Source organism: Balaenoptera musculus, chromosome 13, assembly GCF_009873245.2.
Source record: "Balaenoptera musculus isolate JJ_BM4_2016_0621 chromosome 13, mBalMus1.pri.v3, whole genome shotgun sequence".
Lineage (NCBI taxonomy): Eukaryota > Metazoa > Chordata > Mammalia > Artiodactyla > Balaenopteridae > Balaenoptera > Balaenoptera musculus.
In genome coordinates, this window is record NC_045797.1 from 44087815 (window position 1) to 44100115 (window position 12301).

At 36.9% G+C, this 12301-nt stretch overlaps 1 protein-coding gene across 7 annotated transcripts in view; it reads right to left on the reverse strand.

The window, feature by feature from the left end:
* Positions 1–12301, reverse strand: part of EML6 (EMAP like 6) — a 356906-nt gene that overhangs the window by 85015 nt on the left and 259590 nt on the right. For all 7 annotated transcript variants that reach the window (XM_036873387.1, XM_036873381.1, XM_036873382.1 and 4 more), the window contains one exon: positions 8782–8875. In XM_036873387.1, coding sequence (XP_036729282.1) covers positions 8782–8875 — 94 coding nt within the window. The remainder of the gene's footprint in view (positions 1–8781; positions 8876–12301) is intronic.

Below are 12301 nucleotides of genomic sequence, written 5' to 3' on the forward strand. Positions count from 1 at the left end.
TTCTCATTCATTGCTGGTGGGAATGCAAGATAGTACAGCTACTTTGGAAGACATTATGGCAGTTTCTAACAAAACTAAACATGTTCTTACCATAAGATCCAGCAATCATGTTCCTTGGTATTTATCCAAAGGAGTTGAAAACTTACGTCCACACAAAAACCTGCACATAGATGCTTACAGCAGCTTTAATCATAATTGCCAAAACTTGGAAGCAACCAAGATGTTCTTCAGTAGGTGAATGGATTAAAAAAACTAGTACATCCAGACAACGGAGTATTATTCAGTGCTAAAAAGAAATGAGCTATCAAGCCATGAAGAGACATGGAGGAACTTTAAATGGATATTACTAAGTGAAGGAAGACAATCTGAAAAGGCTACATGCTGTATAATTCCAACTAAATGACATTCTGGAAAAGGCAGAACTATGGAGACAGTAAAAAGATTAGTGGTTTCCAGGACAGAGGGGAGGGAGGGACAAACAGCCAGAACACAAAGGGTTTTTAGGGCAGTGAATAGTGAAACTATTCTGCATGATACTATAATGGTGGATACATGTCATTATACACTTGTCAAAACGCATTGAATGTGCAACACTAAGAATGAACCCTAATGTAAACTGTGGACTTTGGGTGATAATGATGTGTCAATGTAGCTTCATCTATTATAACAAATATACCACTCTGGTGCCAGGTGGGGATTTGAAGGTGGCTGGGAGAGTGGGTATACAGAAACTCTGTATTTTCTGCTCAATTTTGCTGTGAACTTAAACCTGTTCTAAAAAATAGTCTATATAAAAGGGAAAAGGAAAATGGTGTTTGGAACACCTTGATAGCCATATAGAGAAAGGAAAAAATTGAATCTGTTCCTCATACGAGATACTGGGATAAATTCCAAATGGTTTAGAGATCTAAATGTAAAGATGAAGCCACAGCAGATTAGAAGAAATCACAAGTAATTTCCTTTTAACCAGAGGACAGGGAACACTTTCCTTAATCAGTCTCAAAATCTTGAAGTGGTAAAGACTGATAAATTTGACCACATAAAAATAAAAGCCTTTGCATGATGAAAAACATCATATCAAACTCAAAAGACAAATGACAGACTAGGGGAAATATCTGCAAGTTATAGACAACAAATATTATTAGCCCTTAATATTTAAAGGACTACTTCCTGTGTGAATTGTATTTCAGAGAAACCAAGTGGTTCATGAGAGAAAACTCTTATTTATAGAAGAATTCTAGCTAATACGAAGAATAAATAATAGAATTAGAAAATTATCATTTTCAATCCCTAATTAAATAATCAATTTAGCCCACAGTTGTAAATGGATGCTACAACCATTAGTTAATACATTGATGGGAAGCTTTCAATGGAAGGATGAGGCTGATAGTACCAGAACCCACAATGGAGCTTAGTATTACTAAGAGTAGGAGAACCAGACATTTGGGGCAGTGGCACACCATGGGGTGGACTGGAATTCCTGAGAAAGAGGAATTCCATCCCTGACATTGTTTAGAATTGCTGGCTCAGGAGAGTAATAAAAAGCAGATTGGCTTTTAGTTGATCTTCTTATGCTTTAAAAAATTCCTACAGATAATAGAAGCCCTATTGCTTGCACCTGTCAAGTACTACTCCCACTGCCCCCACCATCTGGTATGCCACTGATTATGTTTCTTCTGATAGAGTGAAACATGAAGTACATATCAGGTACTCTTGACTAAAAAATTGAACTTAGGAGAAAATATCTGCAAATCATATATCTGATAAGGGACTTATATTCGGAATAAATTTTTAGAAACCCTTATAACTCAATAATAAAAAGACAAATAACCCTGTTAAAAATGAGCAAAATACTGATATCTAAATAGACATTTCTACAAAGAAGTTATACAAATGGCCAGTAAACACATGAAAAGATGCTCAGTATCATTAGCCATTGGGGAAATGAAAATCAAAACCTTAATTAGATATCACTTCATATCTACTAGGATGGCTATAATGAAGTGACAGACAATAATAGGTGTTGGCAAGTATGTGGAGAAATTGGAATGTTCATTCCTTGCTGGTGGGAATGAAAAATAGCGCACCCACTTAGAACTGTATTTTGGCAGTGCCTCAAAATGTTAAATACTAAGTTACTATATGACCCAGCAATTCTACTCCTAGGTATATACCTAAGAGAAATTAAACATATGTTTACTTAAAACCTTGCACACAAATGTTCACAGCAGCATTATTCACAATAGCCAAAAGGAGGAAACAACCCAACTATCCATCAACTGATGAACAGATAAATGAAGCATGGTAGGATCCACACAATGAAAAGGAATGAAATACTGATCCTTGTTATGACATAGATGAACCTTCAAATATTGGGTTGGCCAAAAAGTGCCTTCGGTTTTTAAGTAAAAATAAAAGACACATTCTTCATTTTCACCAAGAACTTTATTGAACAATGTATTCACCCTTTTGTTCCACTACCTTCTGCCATTTTTCAGGCAACTTCATAATTCCATCTTCCCAAAACTTTTTATCATTTTGAGCAAAGAACTGTTCCAGGTGTCTTTTACAGTCTTCCAGGGATTTGAAATTTTTTCCATTAAGAGAATTTTGTAAAGATCTAAGTAAATGGAAATCCGAAGGTGCAGTGTCTTGTGAATACGGCGGACAAATCAGAACTTCCCAGCCAAACTGTAACAGTTTTTGCCTGGTCATCAAAGAAACATGCAGTCTTGCGTTATCCTTTTGGAAGATTATGCGTTTTTCTGTTGACTAATTCTGGATGCTTTTCGTCGAGTGCTGCTTTCAGTTGGTCTAATTGGGAGCAGTACTTGTTGGAATTAATTGTTTGCTTTTCCAGAAGGAGCTCATAGTAGAGGACTCCCTTCCAATCCCACCATATACACAACATCACCTTCTTTGGATGAAGACGGGCCTTTGGTGCGGTTGGTGGTGGTTCATTTCGCTTGCCCCACGATCTCTTCCATTCCACCTTATTGTACAGTATCCACTTTTCATCACCTGTCACAATTTGTTTTAAAAAACAGAACGTGTTCATTACGTTTAGGTAGAGACTCGCATGAGGAAATATGGTCAAGGAGGCTTTTTTCGCTTAACTTACGTGGAACCCAAACATCAAAGCAATTCACAAAACCAAGCTGGTGCAAATGGTTTTCAACACCTGATTTGGATATTTTGAGTATGTCAGCTATCTCCTGCGTGGTATAACGTTGATTGTTCTCAATTAATGTCTCGATTTGATCGCTATCGACTTCAACTGGTCTACCCAACCGTGGAGCAATGTCCAGTGAGAAATCTCCAGCACGAAACTTCGCAAACCACTTTTGACACATTTGATCAGTCACAGCACCTTCTCCATACACTGCACAAATCTTTTTTTGCATTTCGGTCCCGTTTTTACCTTTCTTGAAATAATAAAGCATAATGTGCCAAAAATGTTGTTTTCTTCCATCTTCAATATTAAAATGGCTACACAAAAATTCCCAATTTTGGTAAGTCTTTTAAAATGCACGCTGATATGACAGCTGTCACATACAATCTAACAAAATTGCTTCGAATGAAGTTAAAGACAACTAAGTGCTACTAGAGCCATCTTACAGAAAAATCCGAACGAACATTTTGGCCCACCCAATATTATGCTACATGAAAGAAGCCAGTCACAAAGAACCTCACGTGATTCCATTTATACGAAATGTCCAGAATACAAAAATCCAGAGAGACTGAAAGTAGATTAGTGCTAATGAGTATGGGATTTCTTTTTGGGGTGGTGAAAGTGTTCTGAAATTAAATAGTGTTAATGATTGCACAACTCTGTAAATATGCTAAAAAACATCAAATTATGCACTTTATTCATTTATTTTTATTATATAAGTTTCAAGTGTACAGCATTATAAGTTGACATCTGTATACACTACAAAGTGATTGAACTGTACACTTTAAAATGGGTGAATTGTATGGTATATGATTTATCAATAATACTAGTATTAAGGAAAAAAAAGCTGAATGTGAATCTAATCAAGCCTATGGATCTAACTACCATTTATAGGAAATACAGGGAAATGCTTGATATGCTTTCATGAAGACCCAGTCAAGTTTAGAATGTGACACATTCTATAGGTCAAATGACCCGGCTTCTCAAATGCATCCATGGCAAGAATAAGGTGGGAGGGGGACTGCTATAAAATAAAAGAGGCTTAAGGGAGATGACAATCAAACGTAATAAATGGGCCCTGTTTGGATGCAGATTTGAACAAACCAACTCTCATTTTTGAAACAGTCAGATATGTTTGATTTTAAATAGAGTAATAAATTAAAGAAAGAAATTACTGTTGCTTTAGTTAGTTGTGATAATGGAATGGTGGTTTTTAAAAATAAGTCTTTTCAGTTAGAAATGCCTAATGAAGTACATACTGGTCAAGTGACACAATGTCTTGAGTTTTCTTTAAAATTTTATAGCAAAAAAGAAAGTAAAAGTAAAAAATGAGGGGAGGGGGAAGAGCTTTGTATCATTTGTAGGATGTTGCAGCTGGGTGATGGGTATAAGGGAGTTCTTTATGATATTTCCTCCGCTTGTGTGTAACGTTTAAAATTTCCATAATAAAAAGTTAAAAGAAAAGTAAAGAAAGAACAGAGCATCTCCACAACTATTATGTAGGCCTTACAGTGAAAGGCAGGGAAAGGAGGAGAAACTGATTTTTGAACTTTCTCTCTTTGTTTCTTTGAAAGTCAAAAGTGAAGCTTGGACACCAGGGCCAAGATATATCACTGAAAGTATCAGGAACAATTAGGACAGTGAGAAAAAGGTTTAGATAAAAGAGAAGAGAAAATGTGCTTAACATAAAGAGGAGAAGTGAACCAGATAACCATAAGAAACATTAAACATCCAAAGATTTCTTGATTGGAGGAAAATCCCCACAGCTCCTAAATCAATAATATAAATTTTAGAGAGAAGACGCTAGAGAAAACTGAAATGAAAATTGAGAACAGATATCACAAATTACATCCCCTACATAGAAAAGAGCATTGTTTTGTTTGCTAGTGTCTATACAAGGTCAAACAATTAGATGGTTGGAAAAGTCTTTTTTGAGAGCACACTTTAGTTTTCACCTAATTTCTTGGTGTCATAAAAACACCAATGTTGTTTCTCTTGTAGCTAAAATTCTAAACTGACTAGTGATGGCACGTAAATGTTTAGTTAATGTCAACACCTAAATAAAGAACATTCTTTGAATACCTGTTATTTTTCCCTTTAGACGCTTGTTAAATTTGTAGAGAAGTTGCCTACAACTGTGTGTGTGTGTGTAAGAAAAACAAAATGAAAAGAGTTTCAGGTCCTACCCTGATGGAATAAGAATGTAGGAGAGTCCATACTGCTGCCCTAATACAGGACGATTCCTATCACCTGAGTCATAGGTAATTCACCACGTAGGGCTACATTTTAAACTCTATCAGCAAGTACAGGGGAAAAGGGAAGAAATGCTCCTCTTCTAGAAGCCAAAGGCAGCTGCACACGACGTGAGTTGGTTTCCCAATCTTCTATTCAAAACCCTCTCATTTGCATAGAGGCCCAGTCTCGGTGTATGTGATTTGGTTTTCTCCTTTTTTGTGAAGGTAGCCCACAAGTGGAAGACTGAATGAATGTTTGATTTATACCCCAGTTCTAAAAAAGATTTAAAATGGCTTACAATATAGAATAACATAGAATAAGCCAGGTAACATTGAGAAGAAGAAAGGAAAATGATACACTGGTGAGTGAAAAATAAAAAAAAAAGCAAGTTACAGAGCAGTATGCATAATACCCCACATATGAATAAAAATGGATAAAAATATTAGCAGCATATATACCAGAGAACATATGCTAAAATGTTAGCCATGGCTATGTCTGGGTAGTGGAATTATGAATCATTTTCATTTTCTTTTTGGTGATTTTCTGTGCTTTCTAACTTTTTAATAATCATGTATTATTTTGAAAACAGGAAAAATTAAAAAAGGAAAGTGAGAAAGATCTCAATTTGGTATGCAGGAGGCCTGATCATATTCACTAAATGTATGTAAGGGTAGGGACCTAAAATAGAACAAGCAGTGGAGCTAATACATACTCTGAAGGTCTATGTACCTGCTCCATGCGGGCCTATGTTTTGTCCCTAAGCTTTTTAGTAGCACAACTATTTCTCATTAACATTGAAGTAATCTTGTTATGCACCTTGATAACTGTACCTTTTGCTTAGTATCCCCACTGTTCAAACTTCTGAGATGAAGCTTGTCAATAATAATTAGCCATTGCCCCCCAGTCATGTTACTGGTGTGATGGAAATCTAAATAAAGGGACATAGAGGTGCCTGATTAATTATCTCATTGTTCTGCCCTGATTGACGCTGATATCAGGCTATTTCACTACTGCCCATAAGAGATTACTCTTTGTTATTACATAGGTTACTTGTATATTAGACTAAAATCTGAACAATCTTTACAAGGAAAAAGAGACTAAAAAATTCATTTGTAATGGAGGGGACTGAAGTCATTCATGAAAATTAGCAAAGATCAAAAAAAACTGCAAAGAGATTGGATCAAGTCTCATCAAGATCTTGTAATAAGATCTTTATGGGCCAATTCCAAACTTCTCTAATTTCTCTGAGCTGATAAAAACATAGGTTCACTTCAACATGTTCCCAACTGAAGGGCGGCTTTTGAGTGCAGGGGGTCCACGTTAGCCTTGGGCAGCAGCGGTGCTGCCGGTGATGCCATCACAGCCACTGACTGTGCCCCTCCCCCCATGGGGAAATCTCACATCCTGAGTGACGGGTGCTACTGCAGAACTTTACCTGCCAGAACCACACAACCTGCGGGAAGCAGGTTTGTTGTTAAGCCTTGCTAGTGGCGATGCAGGCCATGATTGAGACACAGAAGTGCAGAGTGAGGGGTGTCACTGAATCAGCCATCTTCTGAGAGTAAATTAGACCCTTGGAGGAGCTACACTGACTCCTGGAAGACAGTAAGGTCCCACTGGTAAAGTATTACTCCTTTTTCTTTGTCACTTCTTTCATGCCCCTGTTTTTAAAGTTTCTATCTACTTAAGCACCTTAATCTCAGGCCATAAATAGAATTTTAATTTGTTTGGTTACTTATTTACATGAATATTTATGATTGATAATATTGTGTAAATATTATTTATTTATTATTTAAAAATCTAGTATTCATCCAAAGAACTTTAACAATCTCTGATACTCTTTGGATAGAGCAATGGTGAATGTTACAATTGCAGAATTGGTCTCTGAAGACAACTCTGCAGGTGTCCTGTTAGGGGAATGTGACATATGGCTTGGGAACAATTCTAAAAATAAACTGTATTATTAACATAATGGTGTTAAGTCACTTTGTGTTAATTAAATAGAAGTAGCACTACCAAACATATCAAATATATACTTCTAAAATATTAATAAATATTTCTTTCTTCCATTTCTATTACTGTTTCCGATATATAACAGGTGAGCTACCCACATTTGCAGAGGGTTTTCTAGCAGGAAAACTGCGTTTCTGTTGCTTTTGAAATGCAGACGTGTGCTTTGCCTGAGATTATCTGTAATGCAGATGATATGTTATCAGAAATATTAAAGTAAAATTCAGTACATTAATCTAGGAGGAAAGTGGACTTCTGATTAGAAGCTGAATCTGAGTATTAGCGGGGAGTGATATAACCGTGAGGAATACTAGAGAGAGCAAAAGAAAAACCGCTTGGGTAGGCAGATTTATGAGCTGTCATTTGCTGCCAAGAATTCCATCTCAATAGCAGTCATCAGAAAAGCTCCTCTTTCTCTCCTAAGACGGTCAGCTGGAGTCCTCAAGGCTCCATTTGCTCCTCCTCTGAGTCTCCAGCAATCTATAGGTCTTCATTCATTAAATCAAATTGCCAAAAAAACACTTTTTTCCTATATAATTTAAAACATCAATTTAAAAAGTGAATATTGGGGTTCAAAGTCATTAATTTAAAAATGATTTTATGGTGCCAGATAAAAAGGAAGTTGGTTTATGCAGGGAAGAACCAGTAGAGAGATAAACTGATAACATGCCTTGGGCAACAAATTGTATTGCTGGGCCTTGGTGGTCAACTATTTTGACCTCTGACTATGGCCAGGCAGACAGCTAAGACCAATGTAAGCAGGAGTGGAAAGCAGTGTTCAGACTTAGGGCTGATTCAGCAGGGAGGGAGGCTGGGGCAAGGGAGGACAGGTGGTCTATAAATAGCAGGTGGTCTTAGAAGGTCTATTTATAAGATGGGGAGATTAGGGCAACAATTTGCCTGCTTTGAAAGCGAGTGGCAGGTGCACACGCCGGGCCTCCTTTCCTGCATGCTGCAGCCTCATGACAAGTGGAACTTCTGACTCCAGTGACATTGACAGTCCTTCACTAGATGCTAAGATAGTGGAAAAACAAGGGGCAAGGCACAAGTCTGAGGAAAGCTGCTTTCCTACTGCTGGGAAGAAGCTTTGATATAGATAATGCATATATTACTAAAAGCAAAGTGATGAATAACTCTCTGGAAAGGATTTCAGAATTTTCCAATTGCCTGAAACAAACATTAATTCCTCTATGTCAGGTTTGTCACCATGAAATATTACAATATGTTTTTACTTAGGTGTAAAGCTTTCTATGTGAACTTCATCTGAGTTTGAAGATGAAATCTTACCAGAAAATGCAAACTATTAACTTTTACTGCAGTGTGATCATTGGCAGGATGCCGTTAAGACCTCGGCAGCTTCTTACCTGGTGGTGGCTATCTTTTCTCCCTTTTTCCAGTCCCAAAATACAATACTGTGAAAATCGTCTAAACCAACCGACACCAGACATTTTCCATCGGCTGTATGAAAACAACACAAATGTCAAATGACTCATTTCTCAATGAAAAACCACAACATTTTATATACTGTAAAGAGGAACAAGAAATTGATCTTAAGAATATTATTTAGGCTCAAATACGTTAGGAGAATAATACACTAAGGGGACCTCACTAAATGAAATGCGTAACTACTAATAGTGGAGGTTCTCAATGTATAATAACTGGTTGCTGAATTAAATCGCTGACCCAACATTCCAATCTGAGACACAGGGCTGTGGGGAGCTTCTCAGGTAAGTCACCAAAACCTTGTCTATTTTGTGTCAGAAAAATCTCATGACATTTACTAGAAGAGCCATTTAACTTTGTGACTCAGTCTACTTCGCTCTAAAAAAAAAACAACTGGTTCTGTTCAACCCTCCAAGATAAGAGCATTATAGAAACTAACTTGGAAAATTCTTTCAAAAGATGATTTTATAATTTAAAAAAAATCTTAATTTCTTAGTTTCCCTGTTTCAAATGTAATATGCTTGTTGTAGGACATTTAGAAGATACGGACAAAGGAAATTTAAAAATCATCCAAATTTCTAGGCCTACATTTGATATACATCCTATCAGTTTCTCTACCTAAACGTGCTTTGAAAAGACAAAACCAGGATCATAGTGAACATACTATTACTTAATTTTTTTTACTTGTTATATGATGAACATTTTCCCTTAGTATTAAATATTATTTATAATACTATCAATAATTACTATAATTCAGACAGGTTGTTTTCCAAAATAAAAAAAAATATATGATATGTAATTGAATTTGAAATCAAAATAGTTAATTTGCTTTCTCATTTCAAGACAGAAGAAGAGGTACAGTCAGTAAGTCCTTCCTTTGCTGCCTCCTCACAAAGCTTCACAGGAGAAGCATCTCAGGTCAGCAGTTCCTCCCTAGCCTGGAGTGGGCTAGGAGACGGGTGGCCAAGCTCACCAAGGCTCAGTTTAGCAGGGTGTATTCTCTGGTGACACACAGCCAATGGCCTTAGGGTAAAGAAACGTGAGTATGTGATAAACTGTTTCTCCACAGCCCACTCAGGGTTTCAACTGGTATTTTCAAAGACAGCCCTGGGGTAGATGCCAAATTAGGATTGCCAGGGAAAATAAAGGCGCCTAGTCAAATTGGAATTTCAGATAAGCAACGAATAATTTCTTAGTACAAGTATGCCCCTTGCAATGTTATATTGCATGCAATTATATTGCATGGGACATACTTGTACTAAGAAATTATTTGTTGCTTATCTGAAATTCAAATTTAATTGGGCCTCCTGTATTTTTATTTGCTATATCTGGTGACCCTCCCCAAATGCTGGTTAACTAATGCCCAACCCTTGGGTGCCCTTACTTGTTCCACAGACCCTCCCCCGACCAACTGGGAACGGTAGTCTGCTCCTTTTCTGGAGGAAAAAGGAGAGTAAGAGCCTGGCTTAACCAACCAAATCCTCCGCAATCCTCTACTACCACCAAGTATGAGGCAAGGATTTGAAAGTTACATTAACCCTTTCAAGCTCCTAGACTACAGTAGGTGAAGACAGTAACACTTTGCCAAAGGCCTAAATCACCACCAGGTGAGTACTATAAACAAATGTGTCTTCTCAATCACAATATGTCCTTATGCTTAAATGTTACCAGGCTTTAAACTGTGCCCCGTCTCTTTTCATGCATTTGGGAGAAGGGACTGGTGATGACTTCCGATTCATTACCAGCAACATTACCTTTCCTGTACCTCTTGGTGTGGTCTGGTTATATTTCCATATTAGCATGTCTCTGTATTTGGTGATTTTCTTTTTATTAGAGAGTTCTCTCTTCCTTTTTAGATCCTAAACTCTTATTTAAGACTTACAGTACTTGTATCACATTTCCAACATGATCCTCGTACTGAGATGGTTTTCAATGAATTCTGATGATACTGGTGACATCAGGAGGATGAGGGAGATAAAAATGGAATATGCCTATGGATGGTGCAGAGGGAATGGGAATATTCTGTTATATAAAAATTTTAATCAAAAACACTGCACAGATATTCAGTGTCTCTTTTTTTTTTGCATTTGTTAATTCTACATTTTGTTTTCTTTTGTAACCTGTGTAGCTATATTAGTATGTCTTTCTTAGAATGCAAACATCCACACATTTTAAATGATAGGTTTTTTTTTTACATTTTATGTCTTTTGAAGAAGTCCTCAGGGTAAGTTGATTTTTTTTTTTTTTTGGCTTCTTTTTATTGGAATTTCTGCAAGGCCCCATCAGCTTGTCTTCACAGTTATACCACCTTTCTACCCCAGTTTGTGACTATGAGTAGCAATGAAGCAGCAGAACAAATCTAGAGGTGCCTCAACAACCATACCTCTTCTTTAGGATGGTGACTTTTTCTTGAATTCTGCAGGTGTGGGCAATTTCTACATACCACACAGTTTGGAAATATCTGCAACAATATCCATTGTTCCTTGACCATTTAGTCGGAGTTTTTGATTTTCAACCATATTTTTAGGGTTTAGGTAATGTCCTTTCAAATCTTTCCAGTCACAGTATGTATTAATTATGGATATTTTGTGACATAGTCCAGAAATAATTCTAAGGAGCTTAATGTCAACAGTAAAGGGCAAATTAGAAAGAGAAATATTTTACCCAGACAATTACAAGTTGGTCCTGTATTCAGGGCTCATAAAAAATGCATAGGTTTTTGGAACTGACACAATGAAATCACACTAGTCTTAGATGTGCCCTTGTGGAAATCGGTATTATTCAATGAAGGTTTTTAAAAATATGAGGATGATATTTAGGCTAGAAAATATTTATATCTGAACCTTTCTCTTTCTAATTGGCTTTCTGTTCATGTGGAAGCACTTTCCTGACTGCAAGTACAGAAGCAAGGACGGCTCCGTTTTCCCTAGACAGTGATAATAAATCCACAACGAGTTGCTCAATTAAGTGACACAATATAAATTCATTCCTTCTAGTTGACATAATTTAGAGGTATGGGTTGTGTTGTTAGAAATGTTTTTGATTAAAAATGTCATCTTTTTTGTTTGCTTTGGAAGAGTGGCAAGAATAGATTAATCTAAATTCCTAGGTATAACTGCTTATCTGCTGTCTAGTTTTCACATCATTTGCCTGCTTTGTATTTCCATGACAATCTCTTTCTCTAATTTCTTTCTATTATCGGTAGGTCTCCACAACACCCCCCAAGATGAGCTGACGTGTAAGAGACAGGTGGGTGTGGAGATACACTGAGATACGCAGATGGGGCCACCAGCTAGGTAATAACCAATGTAGGTGTCCTGTTTACATGGTGAAACTGGGAAACCTAAATCATCTTCTCTCTCAGCATTTTGACTTGAACTCCTCACTTTACTGCAAGTATCCAAAAAGAAGGGATAGATGCTTCTGCTCATGAAAGTGTTT